General features: G+C 40.8%; 1 protein-coding gene across 1 annotated transcript in view; it reads right to left on the minus strand.

Annotated features, from left to right (window-relative positions):
- PKHD1 (PKHD1, fibrocystin/polyductin) overlaps window positions 1-20,477 on the minus strand; it is a 234,406-nt gene that overhangs the window by 169,087 nt on the left and 44,842 nt on the right. Inside the window, exons 33-34 of the mRNA XM_026040938.1 lie at window positions 19,170-19,383; window positions 15,294-15,444 (exon numbers count right to left, since the gene is read on the minus strand). Of these exons, the coding sequence (XP_025896723.1) occupies window positions 15,294-15,444; window positions 19,170-19,383 (365 nt within the window). The remainder of the gene's footprint in view (window positions 1-15,293; window positions 15,445-19,169; window positions 19,384-20,477) is intronic.

Genomic DNA, 20,477 nt, shown 5'->3' on the forward strand with positions numbered 1-20,477 from the left:
ACATGTAACACATGTAAGAAAAAAGATAGAGACTTTCCAAGGAGATTACCAAATACCTTCCATTTTACAAAGCCAGTATGGACAATCAAGTGTTCTCTTTACCAACAACACAGTGCAACACCTATGTACACACATGGTTTTAGACCTCAGTGAGAGAAAGAGAAAGCTCCCACAGGTTAGTAAAATTAGTCAACTATGCTGTGCAGCCAAAGAGCAGCCAAACCAAACCTAAAGAGGATGTTGGCACTAACTGCCTCAACAAAGCAGTGAAGACTTTTACTAATAAATCAGAGGCATGAATGAAGGTTCAACCTCCAACATATGTCACGGCAGAGACCACAATACGAGCAAACAGATCCCAACAACCAAACTGGATAGCAAAGATAAAGAATAAGACCATTTCTTTTCTGACAACTCAAGAAGAAAATGGTACATAAGATAGGGAGAATGACTGCAGTCAATTCATTGGTGATTTTGCACGCAAAGAAAGTAGCCGTACATAAATTAAAGACCAGAGGGGAGGAAAGGTGTTCACAGAACACGGACAATATGGAAAAAAATGAATCATTTATATGAAAAGACAACATTATTTTCAAGCAGAATGGAAATAATACTGCAGCTATTAATCAGTGGAGGCTGGAAATTATACTTCTGACTATCCAGGCAGTGAGAATCTATGGGAATTTTCCAGATGCAGCAGGGAATCAAACATTCCTTTATGAATTGGTACAGGTAGTATAATTACCTATGATTGGTAAGAGAAAGATTGGGCCATGATACAACAACCTTTTTTTCTTGGCTATGGCATGATATTTTTATGATTATCTGTTGCTCTCTAACTTCTCTTTACCTTGGATCTCCAACTCTAAAATGTATTAGAGTTGGTGTTATCCTACCTCGGAGACCCACATAGCAGCTCCTTCATTAATGACTTCCAGAAGTGTGAGCACAATACGGATCAGCTTCGGGCAGCTGGCTGGACATGAGGTCCAATTATATGTATTCTCCAATATCTTCATTTCTAACTGTGACTACCTGAGAATTCCTTTTTTTTTTTTTTTCTTTTTTTTTTCTTTTCCTTTTTTTTTTAAATTTTGGTCATCCTGCAGGAATCTTTCTGACTTCTGCTGAGTTGCACAAGCACAAGAAGGGAAGAATCTGGCTGGACATGTTCTCTATGGGACTGATGAATGACCCTAGTCTCTCTCCAACTATTACAGGATAAATCTGTTTACACACAAAAAATTGACCTGGGCCAGCGAGGTGGGACTAGAACCAGGAAACTGGCACGTCCCAAAGGTAAAAATACATTTACAGCCAACAGCATTAGTAACTCAAGACCATAAACAAGCCATGCTGTCATTAATTACTCAGACAGGGGCAGCACAAAAGCAGTAAGAAGACCCAAAAGCCAACTGTAAATAGTTCGACTAGCTGATTAGTTTGGGGAAAAAAATGAGTGGGCAGTTTCGGAGGTCAGAGCCCATGGCACAAGTCAGTCTCAGGCCAATTTGCAACTGGACAATGGCATGAGAAAGAATTTAATTCCTGCTTAAAATAACCCCAGCAAAATCACTCAAAAAAATAACCACCAAGAAAGGCTTTTTTACAGCAGGGGAGTAATCACTGCAATTTCCAAGCACAGAAGGTAAGGCTCTTTGCACCAGAGGTATTTAATTAAGGACACGGAATATTAGTTTGATCTAATGGTGCTTTCACAGGGAGGGCACTGAAAAGACATCGCTATTGAGCAGCGTGTATGTCCCAGATATAGCATGAGTCAACTCTCTATATGGCCATCCAGGCAACAAAGCTCACCTGAATGCAGGCAGATTAGCAAGTGATAAGGGGATATCACAGGTCTGAATCACAGAGGACTGATATGAGCAGGACTAGGGCACACAACAATGAAGCAAATCACAAGAGTCATAGCAAGGTCTAAGTCTGTTTTCCATAATCCTGTGATTCCCAAAGTATCATCTTTTGGGGTCTTTTGAGGATTATGTCAGGAGATTGATCTTAGAACAAGAAACCTTAATTTCAGATAGCAAATTATAAAACTCTTGAAAGAGGAAGTTTCATAAGGAAATCACCCAGGAAGCAGAAGAAACATCTTGCAGCAGGAGAGAGTTTTCCTGCAGCAAAAATTCCCCATAGTATCTGGGGTAAGACAAAAAGGCAGGGGATCAAAGGGCCAACAGAGAAGCAACCCTTGGTGCCCACACATCTCAACCAGTTCCTGGAGAAAAACACTAAGACTTGCATGAAGAGCTGAGGAGGGCTTAAGTCTGTGCGGGAATGTCAGGGCCAGACAGATGTATACTGAGAAATGTTTTGGAAGACACTTCGCAGAGGACAGTTTACCCTTACGTGATTGCCAATTCACAAGAATCTTCCTAAAATTAGTTTATGGCCTGATATTGAGAGACAAATGAGAACTTTCTCAGTAAATTGCTTTAATCATAAATCTCACTTCATGAAAAAACTATGCACATAAAACATATCAAGCAATTCAGTGTGGTCTTCCAGTTTAGATATAACTTAACTCTTTTTTCCCTTTTCAGAGTGCAGTTAAAAGATATATGGAATTTACACATTGCTTTAAATCAGTGATTGCTCAAAGGATGAAGGTTTCTGAGACAAACTAAGAGCAGCAATTTAATGGTAACAAGCAAATTGCAGGATCAGATTGTTTACAGAAATGGAATAACCCAAAGCTGATGGATATACTGGACTTTGCAGTATGTCCTTTTCAAACATTGTCACACAACTGAATGATCCTGAGTGTAAATATTGCAAATACAAATATAAATTTAAGAATCTGCTAATCACCTATAAGAAAATAAATAAAATTCTGTGTCTATTGCAAGGAGGATTTCTGAATGAGCTCTACACTAAACATATAGGCCATGAGATTAATCCACACCAACAGTGTTGGTGGAGACCTGCTCATGACAGGGCTTTTCTGAATCATGCAGATGCAAAACAGCTGCGAGGAAATAAAAGGTTGGGTAGGGAGCTGGAGCACTGATGTGGATCCAGGACCTTGACTTTCACACAGTGTGAGGACAAAACTCCAATACTGTCGCATGCACATCCATGTCCCTCCAGCCAGAGCAGCAGGGCCATGTAAGTGATTAACTTAACATCATCCTCCTGTTCTTCTACAATGATTTTTTTTTTTTTACTATTGCATTAAGGGGTTCAGGCACCCCTATGACTTCATTATGGTCACAGTATTGCTCTACTGAAGCATCTATTGCCACTGGGAACCTTTTGCGCAGCACCTAACTGAAAGGTATTAGGATTTATAGGTGTGACTGTTGTCGTGTCACCTGTATATCCTCTTTTGCTCAAAGAAATAGGATGGTATTTTGGTCAGTCATAGCATCTTCCATTTAAGATTCCCAAAATGTGATGGGAAGAGAAACCTCCTAGGAGAATGATTGCTACCCCTGCTTAACTCCTGATTAGCAGGAGAACATGGCTTTACTATCTTGCAAGGAAAATGCATGGCTGACAGCATTTTGTTTGTTTTCTGCTGAATCACTGCAACAACTTCAATAAAATATTTTGCTTGTTCATCTACATTTGTTAAAAATATATTTTTAAAATTAATTCCAAGTCCAAGAAGGACCTGGATGTAACTCTCTATCCCATGCCAGGGTGTAATGAATATCAACAGTACTAAGCTATTACTGTCTGAAATCTGCACTCTTGCTCCAGTTCAGTGTCCTGTGTAGAGGTAGAGAAGTTACTAAAACCTTTTTTTTATTTGTCCTATAAGAGGTTAGATATCTAACTCTTCTGGCATGCTTTAATAGGAAGAATTCCCTTCAGCAAGTAGAGCCAGGTTTTGCCGTGCAGCTACTGAGCACCACCCCAAACACCCATATTAAATTCATCAAAAGAGTATAGTAGCGTTTGCCCAGTTAATGTAAATTAGAACATCAGAATCCACCCCTTAAAGCTGCCTCTGCATTGCAGGGATAAGAGCAAGCGTGAACAGGACAGGCCTTGGGATGCCTCTGGCATGAGATTTAGTTCAGAGCATCTACTACACTCCTCAGACAGGCAGGACATTCAGGACATCTGCACTTAGCCAGGCAGATTCCATTCCTTTTAGTGGACTAAGAGACTAGGGCTCAGACTAGGTCAGTCTTGAAGGTTTGCAAGGAGAGAGAAGAGCACAGGCAACAGGATAGTGCAGAGGTGAGGAGAAAGGACCTGCACAACTCCTTGGCACTGCTCATTTTCTAAAATTTTGTTCTTGCTTCTCTCTTATGCCGTGCTACAGGGGCACAGGACTCAGCATTTCCCACCACCAGTGAAACAGTCCTGCTGTTGAACACCTAAGATCAAGGCTCAAGGGGAGTATTGGGGGAATCCTCTCCATCCTGCACCTGCCCAGCAGGGAGAGGGTTTCATTCTGCAAGGCTGTTATATTTCAGTAATGCAAGCTTTTTAAAAGCAACTTGTCCTAATCCGCGAGCTTTCAGAGTCCGCTTTCAAATGCAAGGTCCTGTTTAGTTTTAGCACATCAACAGCATGCTTTCTTAGCCTATCTGTATGCATTATCTACTGCTGTAATGTATCATGTACTGAACTACAGCATCATTACAGGTAAGTGCTCAGGTTTAAATGCAAACATAATTGCATAATGTGGTACAGCCAGGAAGAATAATGCAGGAAATAGAGCCAGCTCCATCTGATAGTGCAATCTGACTGGAACGCTGACCATTCGGATCAAACGCGCAACCCAGATGGGGCACCCAAGAATAAAAGGGCTTTGTGGTATCTTTATTGTCATCATCAAAAACACTTATCTGCCAGAAAGGTAAAAAGGTGAAGATGGGACTCGTACAGAAAAGGTCACACAAACAACAGGATAACATGGGGTTACAATAGGTGGGAAGATGTCATGCCTCGGCAAAAGCTACAACAGTAGTTCAACTTCAAGCTGAATTTTCCAAGCCCTAGTAGGAACTTGAGTGTTAAATGGCATTTGGAAGGATGAGGACACACATAGATATCCTAAACTGCCAGGAAATGCTATTTAATTGCAATAAGTTTAGCTACAGTCCTACCATGGAAGTAGCTGTCCAAGTAAAAGAGGAGAGAGTTCCTGATCCAAAAGGCCAACCAAACAACAGCACATCCCCTGCAAAAATATGTACTAGTTTAACAAACTGGTTTTGTATAAACTAATTAAAATTAGAATCAATTCCTAATGCATTTCTCTCATGACCAGTAATTCCAGCAGGGACACAGACAGCACCACAGCCCAAACCTGGGTGGAGCTGAAGTTAATTTGCTGCCCTATGTGCTGATCCACTACGCTGTGAATGGCTGCACTTCAGCCCAAGAGCAGCATCACACAGCTACAGGACAGTAACCTCTTAGGCTGCTCCTGCCCTTTCCACGAGATTTTAGACCAAATTAATTTGAATGAGGCAGCACGACAAAGAGTAGCGTGAGACGGAGCCTTGAGAACAGCGGGCTGAACTGAGAGGCCTTTGAGGAGAAACAGCACAAACTGCTGCTGTTTGGGCTCTAAAGCCGCCCCTCTGCCATTTGGGGCTGTGACAGCTCTTCTTTGTTGGGATCACATATTCCCTGGAATAACGTGTGTCCCATGGTTTTCGCTGTCTGCCCTCCCACGCACACATCCGTCTAGCAGGACACGAAGCCCAGGCTCCCTTTCCCAAGGGCAGAATGTCACCCAAGTGCCTGGAGGCTTTTAAGTGCTTAGGGATGCATAGAGATCCCTTGCATGTGATGAGAGTTGCATGTTCTCAGGGAAAGCCCAGCATTTTCCTAGGGCAAACATCCCCATGAGGGCACAGAGGGGTTCAAGACAACAAGAAGTAATATCCAGAATCTCAGGGAGAGGAAAACCAGGGAAAGACAGACCTCTGGCACCATCATTTGTGTGACTAGCACAGAATTGCTCCTTCCCTGCAGTTTCTTGTCTCTCTATCCAGCACCCCGTGGGTCGCCCTGAACATCTAAACTGCCCTGCAGACCCAGGGAGGGCTTATGAGGAGCAATCCTTGACACAGAAAGCAAAACACACGTCCCCGTTGCAAAGCACAGGTGAAAGAAGGAAGAAAAGTTAAATGAGTGGGAAAAAAAAGCAAGTGAGTTAGGAAGAGAGAGAGAGGGAACAAAAGAGCAAGAAAAAGTGTGTAAAAGAGAGAATTGGGATCCCCCAGTTCTCATAGATTCCCCCATATAGGGATCTATATGGGTAAAACTGAGCCTGAACCCTGACCGGAGTCACAGAGTCAAGGAAGAAGTGTGAAAGCAGGGAAATAAATCAATAAGCAAAACAGCATTCTCTTTCCTTAATTTTATATGAGGAAGTCAAATTTACTGAGCTCCTCACAAGCTGTCTTTGGCTAAAATCACCACTAACAAGCTCTGACATCTGAAATTTAACTGGACTCGAGCTAACAGCTCCCAGCCCTGCACCACCCATGAAGTTCACGGGGAATATTTTGTTAAAGTCACAGACAGAAAAGGCAGAGGGTTCACGGGAAAGTGTTTATAGAGCCCGTTTCACCTGCTGCTCCCTGATGTCTGCTTTCCTTCATGGGGCTCCATCCCCTCTGCTCCTGCAATTGCTGGGTCCTTTTTACAAGGTGGCCCTTATGAGCCCTTTAATGAAGCACTTTGCTCCACGGCTATTTACGAGGACACGTTGGGAATGAGGGACTTCCCCACACAGGGCTGCTGCATAGGGAAATGCACCCGGCATTCAGCAAGCAGTGTGTTAAATCAGTCTATCACCGGGTTATTAAGGAGTCATCATGAAAACAGGCTGTTTTTTACTGGCAATCACATAAAATTAACTCTTTCATTAAAGAGGGAATGAAAGCTCTAAAGGTTTAATTTCAGCACGACTATTTAACTGTTTACTGGCATCGCAGATATAGAAGGAGAGCCTGGTGCTCTACAACTCATGGCTGATGCTAGCCAGGCTGCTTGCATTAGCAGCACTGATTCTGCCAGCATGGACCCATGTGAATAAAAGTCCTGCAGAACTCAGTGCATTTATAGATTCATCATGTTTGTCTCAAAGTATCTCTGAATAAACTAGCCATGAGCAGGATCAGCTCACTGGGCTATGGAGCTGCTACACCATCCCAAACAGGCAAATGTAGGCTCAGCATTTGGTGAGGTTAAAGATTATCAATTTTAATGCTGATGAGGGAAGAAGAACATTGAGGAGGAGGTTCTGAATGTGCTCATAGACCTTCAGGTGCTGGTCTGAGCCTTACTGTGAATTTAGGTACCTAAAATAAAGCTCCAAGAAAAAAATAAAAAACTAATAGTAATAATAATGATAATTGAGCTCTGATTATTGCTTGAGCTTACAGACAAGCTTCTTTCACTGCCATTTGGTGGTGTCAGAATGGCATAAAGATATACTTCCATTCATGATCCAGCCACTGCCAAGGCTCTTCCAACCAACCCAACCTGGCCACATGGCTACTGGCTACTAAAAAATCTGGCTACTAAACTCTCCTAGCTTTCAAAACAGTGTGACCACATGCCTGACCCTTGCTACTTCTTGAACCAGATCCCAGAGACATTCAGAAGAGGATTCAAGGTAGCCAGAGTGCTTCTGATTTAACCAAACCGTCATTCTGTAGAAAATTACTCAAATTCCTCTCTGCACCATCAGGTTCATGATAGCTGGACCTGGATAACACTTAGGGATTAGGAAGAGGACATGAAGATGGTTGCTGTTGCAGAGTCCTACATTAGAGAGGCAAGAGCTGTTTAATCCAAATCACCCCTCAGGGTAGCAAAAACTCTTTTTCTCTTGCTTTTTGACCAAGACTCCAACACAGAAGAGGGGCAAGTCCTGCTATGTCTTTCTTCAAGGAGTGCAGCCCTTTAACCTGATGAATTTGAGGCGAGGAGATGGAGAATACCTCCCTCCACAAGCAGCTTGGGGTTGGGCATCCCAAACACCTTCCCCCAAACAGAGTAATCCAAGTCCAAGCTTGGATCAGAGCTGCGCTTCCTAATGTTGGCCATCCTTCCCTCTAAAACTGCCCAAACACAAAAGGAGTCAATTACAGTCTTTGTCATAATTAAACAAGAAGGTGGTAGAATGACTCTGTGCAAGACCCTGGAAGCAAAGAGCAAGAAAATTTGACCACAGTCTCCCAGGAAGGTTTCCCTGCACCCTCCTGACCTTAATTCAAGCCTTGGCTTTCTGACAGTAAGGGAAAAGCTTTGCTTTCTGTTCCCTGGAGAAGCGTCTTCAAAATATCACTTTTCAGCCTGAAGCCACTTCTTTTTTAAAGGGAGGTAAGCTGGGACGCTTGGAAAGGGGCAAGGAAAACCCATTCTCTCATTAAATAGAATCAAGTTAAATTTCACTTTTGCAATCTGCTTAAATTCAAGTGCAAAGGCTTTGGCTTTGTTGTGTTTCAGAATACGGAAGATGGGCAACCTGTCCTGGAGGCAGCATCTGGAATGATGGGGAAGAGCAGGACACCTCAAACAGGCAGGTGCAATTTAGGGACTAGCGTTCCAGAGACTCTCAAATAATGATGAGATGACAAAATAATAATAAAAAAATTAAAAGGGAGGTATTCAAAATAGAAAGAAAGAGCATGTTACAGTTCAGCCTTTGATGTTCATTCTCATATGGTTAAGAAATAGTTAAACCTTAAATCAGGAGGCAAAAAGTTACAGCAAAAAATGATTAAAACAAAAACAGAAACAAAAAAAAAAAAGGAATCGAAAACCCGTACAAACAGCACATCTCCTAAATTTCCCATTGCAGCCCAAGGCCCAACCCATTGAAAAAAAAAAAAAAAAAATAGAAGAAAAAAAAAGTGGAAGGGAAGCAATTTAGCTTATCCTTTCCCCACACACCTAGCAGCCACTTTGTTATTATTTATTTATTTACCTTCCCATTTCAGAGCAAGGTCCTTATTTTCTCATTTAGTCCAGCAGAAATTGTCCTCCTGGAATGACCTTTTTTTTTTTTTTTTTTCCTCTCTCTCTCTCTCTCTCTCTCTCTCTCCTTTTCTCTCTCCTTCTCTCCCTCTTCCTCCCCCCTCCTCCTCACTGCCTGCAGGCCATTGCCCTCATGCCAGTAACTAGATAACACACTCTATCAGAGATTTTTTAAAAAATCATTGCAAAGGCACTAGGGCTGATAGTGGCATCAATCCTAGCCTGACACGGGCTCAGGTCAACCATTTATCTCTTCACATTGCCTGTGGTTACTGTGGAGGCCATCTTGGTTCTCTATATCTTAACAGGCTTGCAGGTACCTCTGCCTGCCCTGATAGTGTCCGCATCCCACGACTGCCTTTTGCTTTAATTTTATTAGTTCATTAGGGACCTCTCCACTTCCTCACTGTAAGGCTTACAAATCTGGGTTGGTTTAGCAGCAATTCCCCTCATCCACCCCAAAGCCACATTACCAAGTATTGTTGACCAAGTAGGTTAAGAAATAAAGAATACAAAGAAGCAAAGGCAGGGTGATCACACAGTTAAAATTAAACATATATGAAATGCACAATATTTTATTAAATGAGGGTTTTCCTCAAATCCTATTGGGTAGCATTGCCATTTGGGCCTAATTACACTGCCAAAGAACCCAGGAGCCATAACCAAAGCCCAATATACCCTATGGCAGATGCTACCAGAAGAGGATCCCCCTGATAAACCGCAGTCAAAGAAAAAACATTCCCTCAGCCCTGGCATTACTATGCTCAAATGAAATGATATGGCGTGCCAAGGTATCTGATGGAGAAGGAGAAAAGAGAAGTATGGGAAAAGGAGAGCAGATGGAGTAGGATGGTCAGAAGGGAAACAAGAAGGGATGGAGTGTAGGGATGAGAGGATGTTTAGGACTGTACCAAACTCTGAAGGCAAGGAGAGAAGCTTGAAAAATGATACCAAACAAAAAATACCTTTTAAGCCTAAAATAACTATAAACGTATGTGACCATAAGCTGGAAAGCCTGCATATCTATACTAGCAGCTACATCTGAGCTTAAGGCTTTCACCCTCAAAATACAACCACCAGAAAGCACATAATGTGAGAATGGCACAAAAAGAAGCCTGGAAGAAGAGCATGCATCAAAAAGAAGACTAGAAGAAGAGCATGCATCCACCACGGGGAGCACAGAGAGCCTCCTGGACCAGAAGGAGAGAGTCACCTCCAGGCACTTGTTATCCTCACAGTTATCTTCACATAATCTGAAGCAGAAAAATAAAGTAGCAGCCTTTTATATCCAGAGCTCTGTCAAAGTCACAAATACCTCCAATAGTTAAAACTACTTCATCTCCTTCTTCAGCCTTCACATTTTGCTGTATCCAGAGAGATGACAAATGGAGAAAATGAAAGCAAGGAGGAAGGAAAGGAGTGGTTCTGGGGATCTACAGAGGAGTCCAAAGAGTTTGGAGATCTTATCTTGATCACATATCACATTCAGCAGAAGTTGAATAGCCAGCTCTCTAAAGTGACTAAACACACCTCAGACCATCTTTTCTTTTGAGGGGGCTTAGAAACAAAAAATTAAAAAAAAAAAGAAAAAAAAACACAGTTATCCCAATATCAATCACTATCACTGAGCTAAAAACTCACAGATTCTCAATACCCTAAGCTACTTCTTAAATCTCAAGACCTTCCCTTAATGCTGTGTTAAAAGCAAACTAAAGGCAGAGTAGCATACCCAGGCAAAGCCATAATCCAGGAAGGCATTTTAATTTTGCAAGTTATTTTTTATTAGCCTTCCATTTCTTAATGGGGACCCCTCAAGGGTTGGGTTGTAGAGGACCCACTAGTACACCCGTTCAGCTTCCCTTCGACTGACTTAATATACGTGGCATCTGCCCTCCGACAAACATTATATTGCCCATCTGGGCCAGAGGAGGAGTGGGAATCAGTGCAGGGAATCATTGCTCAAGCAGCATGCTTGCATGATGATTAGGTCTGGTCCAGTGATCTGGAATAATAATCTGAAGGCTCACTAAGCATAATAGGTTCGGAAACATCCAAGCCTGGTCAAACCTTCCCATGAGCATCCTTTACAAGTGTTACTGGTGTGTTTTGCATGTCTCATCAGTGTCACAGCAGCTGACATCTCATTATGCATCCAAGGTGGAAGTGGACAGGTAGTGACTGAGCATTAGAATTTTTCTTTTCTCTTTTATTATTTAATTCATATCTTTCCATTATCCAGTATATCATGAAAATGTGAGCTAATTAAGTCCTATGGGATATATACAATCATTGCCAGATTTTTTTCCCCTCCCTTCTCCTTTCCGTATGCTAAATTGCATTATACAGTGATATAAAAATAATTCTGCAGTTCTTCCTGAGCTAATAATGGAGCGAGTGGCAACCACTAACAATGTCAAATCAAACTGTGGAGCAGAGGCCTGCTGCTTACTTCATGTGACCTGATTAAGTCATAGAGTGGCAAATACTTCAAGCTCAAAAGTTTGCAATTTTCGATTTCCAAAGCATTTGGCAGAAGGAGACATTCAAATACATACATGATCCCAGGCAAAGGCTGAATCAATAAAGTAAGGGATAAAACTTGAGGTGATGGTTATGACCTTCCCTTCAATGGAAATACAGATATTTTTCTCCACTGAGGGTCATGGCTAAGAGCTTTTAAAATAGTTTAACTGAATAGCAAATTCAGGTAATTGCCCTATGAGAGAAGGCTCTGCACACCACATGCAATGTGAAAAGGATAGCCAGCATTTTTCAAAAATATCATCTAATTTTGGGTGGCATCTGTATTCTAACTTTCAAGCAAAGGCAGGTAGAAATAAGAGGTGGAAGAACTTTCTTTCATGTAAAAGTAAATAAGAAGATCATCCAAAAAATTAAAGCATCTAGATTTAAGCTCTTAATTTTCATTAAAATTGGTCTTCGTATGCATTTATGAGAGGAAAAAAAAAAGGCAAAACATTTTAGAATAAAATTAGGGATTTACATCTGGCTAGAGTAAACTTCTCTTACCTGTTATGAGATTAGTGCATATGCCAGACAATCAAAACCAGTTCAGAGAACTAACACCTCATTAATTCATGTAGAAAGAGTACATACAATTTTTGCTAATCTCCGTGGATATTTTTGGTGTCCATGGCTTCTGCATGCACATACAATTTACACAGCCAGTGAGAGAATACCATGGGAATCCACATAATATATTTGGGATCTGACCTGAAAAATGAAGGACTGTGCCATTCTGGCAACAGTTTGATACTCACAACCATGCTGAGTCTGATTCCTGGACTAAATATTAACTGTTTAATGCAATTTTCAGCAAAGCTGATTCACAGATCAAGAGTGAATTTATAGGTTAATCAAGTCACTATTAGAATATTGTTCTGCAGATTTGGACAAGATTAAAACTGGTTATTTACAGTGCAAAGAGCCTGCTAATCTAGGGAAGCTGATTCAGCTGACAGACGTGTCTCCAACTTGCTAGGCTAGGACCCTTGCACATGGATTTCTCTTCCACATCCCTAGGTCTTGTCTGCGACAAGGGATAACAGAGCTGCTGAAAGCATCATAGAAACATAGACCTGGAAGAGATGACCATGTCGCCAGTGCTCAGGTCCCTAGTCCTGCAGCTATCGTGACACCTAGTTGCTCTCATACCCTTACTGTGCTTCCTCCCTAAGCTCTGTGAAGCTTCCTGATGTTCTCTCTCCAGAAACTTGCTGCAAAACTTGGTCACGCTTCCACTCTGCATTCATCTCATTTCCACTCCACATCTCAGCATGGACCTTCTTATACCCAAAAGCAGGTGGTCATGTCATTATTTTCTCTATTATATTAAGAACTAACCTCATTTCCCATTAGGTGCTTTATAAGAAGTATAGAACAGAAGAAAACACTCCCAAACTCTAGAGTTTGCACCCCTTACATTCAAATTCCAAGAACCTACCTTTAGATTTTTTTTTTTTCTGCTGTTAACCACAGTTTTTCTCATTTCTTCCCTCCATGCTCCTGGTAGCCAAGTCTCATTTATACTTTTACCAGACATTCTGGGATGCTTCTTTTTGTTCCAGCACTGTCCTGGAGCTAATCCAGAGAGGCTTACTCATCCCTGCCCAAGGCCTCCCACAAAGCCAAGCCTTGCTAAGATGCTGCTGACTTGCCAGCCTGCTTGAGCATCGTACAGAAAAGTGTACAGGAAATAAAACTGATTGTTGTAGCTACATATGCTGACAGCAGTTAAGGATTAAGCCCAGTCTTTATGAACCGCTTTGAGATCCTTATGTGAGAGTGCAACAGTAGTGCCAGGTGTTATTATAAAAAAGATGCAGTCCCATTACTTGTACGTCGAGTTGTGTTGCCTGTTAATAACACCATTATCCTAAGGCACGTGGTGCTATTAATGCATTTCACTGCTCGGTGCTGAACCTGGGGACCATTATTTCCACTGGAAAGGTAAGGCCTGTTCACACGACATGATTTAAACCTCCACAGTGAAGCATGCGTGTGCTGCACCAAGTCATAAATCTTCACAGGATGCTGTCAGCTAGAAAGGGACCCAAATTGAAACCATTTATCTGAACTCCCCACCCACCCACCTCTATTCACCCAGGCCAGGTTTGGGAAGAGGGATAAAATGATTCCAAATACCCCCTGGATTCATTAAGTGGAAGTCAATGCTGAATCTGAAAGCACTGCTGGTTTTGTTCCTCTTCCCCTTCATTCATTCAAGACACCTAAGATGTTGTGGATTTTCCCCACACTGCACTGAGCAACCAGGGACAAAACTCACAATGTCTTCCTATTCTTGCTCCTACCTGAACCAGGAAAAAAATGTAGACAGATTTTCATCTCCCTATGGAGACTATGGACCCAAGATGCTCACGAGCCGATCAGGCTGGAGCCGAGGGGAGGTGATGGGTCCTTGGGCTACGTGAACCCAGATGTCCTTAGCATATTTGGGAACTAAAATTTAAAGGAAAGGAGAAGTTACCATTTGATCTGATGCTGGACTAAAAACATTTTTTTGCTGGCCTCCTAAAGAGGTTAAATAATAATTTTGGGGGTGGTTTTTCCCTCGTTGCAGTGCGTGTTTCTGGAAGCATAACTGGCAATGCTGATGAGCAAATGAGCCATGGAGAAGGTGCCAGCCCACATTGTTCGGAGCACAAAAAAGATGGGAAATCATGAAAGCTGGCAGCAAAAATAGGGATAAGGTTGTATATGATATTCCCTTATAGGCGAAGGACACACTTAAAATTTTTGATAAGTTGTTTTTCTTTTAACATAATAGAGGAAAGCAGATGCATTTTAGGATTCTTGGTTACAATGGTAACCAGCATCTAAAATATATATACAGGACAAATTCAGAGACTTCTGACTGAGTAAACACTTCAGAATTTGGTGTCAGAAACAAAAGTATTTTACCATGACTCTATAGTTACTTCTGGGTTGGAAAGCAGGTAAAGGAACTCACTGCAAATATCAGAGTTAAGAACTAGCACGACATCTTTGACAGCAATTGTGAGGAAAAAAAAAAAAAAAGACTTACTTTTCTAGGTCTCATCTATACTAAGACAACTATATGATATTTGGATATTGAATATTTAACTTTCTTCTGTTCCTCCTCGAATTCCATGTCACAAGTGCCACAACCCAATACTTCAGTGCAACACTCCAGAAACTCTGAAAGGATGTGTGCATTGGCAATGAACATTTGTAAATATTAAGATGATTTTAGTTAAGAGTAATAAGAGTCGTAGTTTTTGTTTTGTTTTACAAAATGAACTTTGGTAATATCTTTTTCTTTGTTATACCCCTATATAGCCCTGGAGAGACTGTCCCATTTTATTTCAGATGCTTAAGAGGAGCAAAAAACCCCACAAATACAACCATAGCTCGACCAGTGCTGAATGCTAAATTTCTGCAGGAAAGCTGAAACTCTGTATCTTACACCTAAGATATCTTATCAAGTGAAAATGAAAACAGAAAACAGCACTTTTTAAACAGAATTTGCATTTATATAAAAAGAGACTGTAAAAAAAAAAAAGATATATACTGTCCAGAAAATAAGGTAAAGCTCATTTAAGTCTCATAAAATACATGATTAACCAGTTAACCATTAACACAGCTGCATTACATTAGAATTGCTATTTGAAGTTGGAAAGCATTTAATATTATATATTGCTGCTGCTCAGCCTAAATTGTTTTTTTTTTCGCCCCCTTTAAATGTACACAATATTACAAATTTAATTTTAAGCTGTTTGAATCAGTCTGTAAAAAAGATTTGATTATACCTGAGTGTTCTGGCCCCAGTTTTTCCATATCTCAGTAATCTTGGCGGTAATTGGCTGATTAGCTCCCTCACACTCCATCTCTGCCTCAGTTTCCATGGTAATGTTACAGGAGCTATTATAGATGAGAACTTCATCTCTTTCCACTTTAGGGCTGAAACGAGAAGGGAGGTTAAATGGGGTGTCATCAATCTTAATGAAATGCAATTATTTTTACTCTTATTAATCATTGCAAGCCATTAGCTTGTGGCAACTCCTGGCCACCATTTGTCAAACTTTGCAAATTTCTGTAATTTTGTTTCCATTCTTTTATTGTTTATTTGTTTTTTTTTTCCCCCCCTTTATCTGCACACACCCCCAATGAAAACACACGAAGTAAATATCTCTTAGTGGTGCCTTTCTACTTCCCCAAACTATTACAAAGAGCAGCAAATGCCGTTCTAGGACCAAGCCGGGAAGATAAGCGGAGACAACAGCGAGGGAATCAGCAGTGTTAGGATCAAAGATGGATCCTACGTGGAGTAGGTTTTGCTCGTGTCGCCCCCCCTCCCCGTCTTACTCACACTTAGCAATGGAGAATGAATAACTTGCAGCTCCCTTAGGGCAAGGGGAGAAATTGGAAAAACCACACAACTGGCTAACTGGTCCCTAATTCCAACTGTGACAAAATGAGCTCATTTAGGGGTTCCAATTCCTGCTGCCCAGCTGATTGCAATGATGCTTTGTTGCTGGTGTTGGAACATTAACTTAGTAAATTAATTAAACTTACTTAACAGCCCAGACTAAGCAGATTCGATATATGTGCCAGTTATGCTAACAAATGTTTGCTCTCAAATCCCCTCTTTCCATAGAGGGAAGAAGTAATGACAAGGTGGTGGGGAAAAGATATTTTTACTGGGTCTTGCTGCTAACAGCTGCTGACCCAACTGTAGGACCCCAAGTCCCTCAAAATGAATGGAAAATTACTCTATATACTCCAACAGGCTTTGAATAAGGATACTCCAGTGTCAATTAATTTCCATTCCTTCCTCTCACATTCTTCCTTCTTCCTCTCACCCCATTCATACCTCGTAAGAAGGAGAGCAAAGAGGAGGTAAATTATAGCAGCACAGGCACATCCGGATTTTATTCCACTGTTCTGACTTCCAAAGAGGTTTTACTAAGCAAGGCAGAACAGATAGGTAGGAGAAGGATTTTCAAAGGTCTTGGGATGCCTGAAAATCTCATCTAAAGGGATTTTTGGAAGTACCTAAAAAATTAGGTGCCTAAATTCTACCAAGATCAACCGAGTCAGAAACCCTACCATAAGGAGCTCCACAATCAGGGAGATGGAATAAACCTGGAGTTTTCAAACTGTGTTGGATGTGGTAGCTCACTGTACTACTCCGAGCTACTCTGAGAAAGCATTTAGGGGGTATTTGTTTTGCTGCCCTTTTCCATGGCAATGGAGGTTAAAACGCTAAAAGAAGCAGCCACATTAGTGACTACAACAAGAAAAAAACCTGCAAGTAGCTGAATCTTTTCAACAGTGCATTTTATTTATGTATTTAAATGAACCTTTCCCTCTACTCTATCAATAATCGGAAACCAGCCATAGGGAAGTAAATTCTCTTTTGATTGCATCACTTTGAGAACTGCTCTTGTCCTGTACAATAATTCAAATAGACTGGGCCATCTGCATATTACTTTTTTTTTTTTTTCTTTTTAATATTACAAGAAAATGCTGCATCCTTTAAATAGCCAACTGTTTGAAAGGGAGAAATCGTTTTTCAATAGCAAGATATACAGCAAGAGTCCTTTTTGCCAGGTCTTGAAGACTTTGTGGGGGGATCTCCCTTGGTCATTCAAGTCTTTAAAAAGAAACAAAAAACAAGAAAAAAAAAAACAAAAAACCCCCAAATTAATCGATTTTGCTTTGCTTGAGGACAAAGGGCCAATTCTTTCTTGTAATAACTGCATCTGAAACCTGCTGCTGGAAAACTGTTAATTGTAGTGTTTAAGGAAATGCAGCAAGAGCTGACCTGCAAAAGGGATTCAGGGATATATCCTGGTCCTAGTATTGTTAATGGCAAAATCTGCATCTCTTCTAAGGAATATACATTTGACACTAAGTGTTCATAACGCATAGGCTATAGTAAACCAATATAAAATTCATAAGAAATAACAGGAAAGATCTAGCATGCAGTCAAGCAAGAGAGGATGTTTAGATCTTTTTTAAAACCTGGAAGAACGAAGTAAAATCAAATCTTTTTTTTTTTTTTTATATTGAGTCATGTGTATTATTTCCGGAATTCCCAAAGGAATTTTTCTTTTTTTGATCTTTCTAATTTTCTAACAATTTGATACAAATTCCATTGATATTTTCAAATGATTTTTTTTCTGAACTGAATTTTGAAAAATTATTTTAGAATGTTCTGAAATTAATCTTTTGGATGATTCCAAACTCCCTCTTCCTCTTCTTTCCCTTAAACTTTCCAAACTAGGAGATTCATGTGCGATCAAACCACCCCCTTCTTTTCAGGGAGGCTCTGTTTAGAAACAGATTCACCAGAAAAGAAAAAAAACATAATTCCACTGGAAAATTCCTTAGCAGACTGTGAGCACAGCAGGCAAGAAGCTACTGACAGTAATAAGAAGGTGGAGAAATGAACAGAACAGGGTGGGAAAAGCAAGTAAGAAAAAGTTTCCAAAAGGTGAAATGCACTTGGATTTAGAAATATCACCCTGAAGGAATGGTAAGTGCTGTCTCTGGGGGCATTTACAATCAAATTGGACAAAAACCACAATTAAGAGCAAAAAGGAGGCAGACAACAAATGGACTGTGTGACCTGATCTTTTTCTTCTTTTTTCTCACTCTCCTCTGCATGTTCCAAACCAAGTGCCCATAGGCAGGTGTCCCTTCCCACTTGTCCTGCCCACACCAGGCTGAAGCAGCCACAGTGGCAACACAAATGAGAAAACAGAAACACTGAGATCAGTTTAACTTCAGGATTTTTTTTTTCCCTCCTGAGTCTCCCAATTATTGTCTCCCCAATAAAACGATCCACCCCATGTTCTAGGATGCACCTTCTTTACAACTACACTGAAGTACCTGCACTGTACCAACATGCACCAGTCAAGAACGTGTTCACCATCTCAGTGGGGTGATATCCTAGTTTTCTGAGGTCTTTCAGAAAAGTTTTCTCATCTGGTTATTCCTTCATTCAAACCTCTTTTTTTCTTCCTCTAAGCAAATGCTCTGCAGATATAAAACCCCACCACTCTGTCAAAGGCCATGGTATCCACATGCACTCTCAGGCAACTTGGCCTCGGGTTTGCAAAGCCTGAGCCTTAAGGAATTGCCTGAGCACCCTTGCTGAGTAAATATTGCACAGTTTGCTGAATTTTCTCTGCAGCTTTCTACTGGAGAAGCTGCTTGGAGAGAGGAAGTAAGAAAGAGAGAGAGAGAGGAAAAAAAAAATAAAAAAACACTTCTGCTTTTCATAATGCCTAATCTTTTTCCCCATTGGCATCCACCAGATGTTGCTTTGGATCAGAAGATAAATATTAAAACCTAAGAAGGAACAAAGCAAGCTGTTTACGAGATGGATTTTCTGATGTCTCTCGAACACTTTAAAAAGATGGGAGGAAAGGAAGGGGGGGGACACTAGAGATGCTTTGATAGACACCAAGAATTAATTTCACAACCCAGCGGAGCTCTCTAGCGGTCTCAAGGCCAAACTGCTCTGCTGGCATCAACTTAAGAATTAGAAATTTGCTCTGTCATCAATCCATCATCGAGTAGGGGCCATTTCTGCCAAAAGGTGAAATTAATTCCCTTTCTGGGGAATATTGCCCACAGCTGGGCCCATGCAGCTGCAGGAGAGAACCAGCACTAACCTGACAAAGAGTCCAGAAAATTGCCACCGGGACACGTTGACGTCCCCTTGATGGCACTGAGGTCCACGGTGGTCACACACATACAAGTAAAACACAGATTGCTTCTGGTGATAGGAAGCCACAGTGACTTGGACATTGCATTTGATGAAGGTGGACCCAGCTTCTTGGCAGTCGGCTGTAGAGTGTTTCAGACCACAAAGAAGGGCCAAAGATGCTGCAGAAACAAGAGCAGAGAAATAACTCAGAGAAGCCTACAACATGGATGAAGTTAATCGGATTTTGGATACTGGCAGTTTTCACTGTGGAAACCTAATCTGCATGTCCTGTCCTCTCCTTCGGTACATCCTTCCTGAGGATGAGTAGGTCTCCACCCAACTTCAGCCTCTTGCTCAGTGTGTTCAAGCTGATGACTTTCCTTATAAGATGAGCATTCGGGTGGCCTTTGGGATCAAGTTATCTGTTGTGAGGCAAGGTAACAGGCTCAAAGTCTTTAGAAAAAGAGCCCTTACTACTCCTAATGTCTAGCACAGCTTCTGAAATCCATAAACAGCTTTATTAAGAGCATTGCCATGCTTGGAGGTTTTCTTCTAGGGAACATCAGTGATCTGGAAGATGCAGCTTTGTACTTGAGTGTGGCTAGAGACTCAGTCCAAGTCCAACTGATAGATATGAGAAGAGATTTGAAGAGAGGGGATGTTTTTCTTTGAAGAATATTTAAGGGACCAGATTTGCAAACAAATGGGATTTTCTTATTCTAAATCCAGACAAAAATAAACAAACAAACAAACTTTAAACATTAAACCATATCAGACATCAAGACTGCTTCAATAAAAATTCCTGGGCATGTAAATAGTTGTGGAGAACATTCATTAATGCTGGACTACCAAACATTTACAATGAACTATTGAAAATATTTGTGGACAGTACTGCAGTCTGCACTGTGGTACCTAAGAGCTTTCAGCATGTATCAGAAGAGCAATCAATGGGAATTTTTTTAAGATTTTCTTTGTTTGTTTTTAAATTCCAGTTTACGCTAAAGGTTTCTTGTTTGCTAGGAAACTGTCATTATCAATGAATATCTTACCACCTAAGCATTTGTGAAAATTCATTTTGAAGTGGTAAAAATATGAATTTGTTATGTTACATATGTTAAATATTTACAGTTTATGGCGCTTTTTTATTTTTTTAGATACTTATAGAGTGTTTTTGAAATATTTATATCTCTGTTTAGGTTTCACTATTAGAAAAATACTCTAGTATTTCATCTACTCTAAATTGCAGAGTGAAAGTTCATGGTTTTTCAATAAT

The sequence above is a fragment of the Nothoprocta perdicaria genome, unplaced genomic scaffold, assembly GCF_003342845.1.
Source record: "Nothoprocta perdicaria isolate Ctin4 unplaced genomic scaffold, notPer1 scaffold_101, whole genome shotgun sequence".
Taxonomy (NCBI): Eukaryota; Metazoa; Chordata; class Aves; order Tinamiformes; family Tinamidae; genus Nothoprocta; species Nothoprocta perdicaria.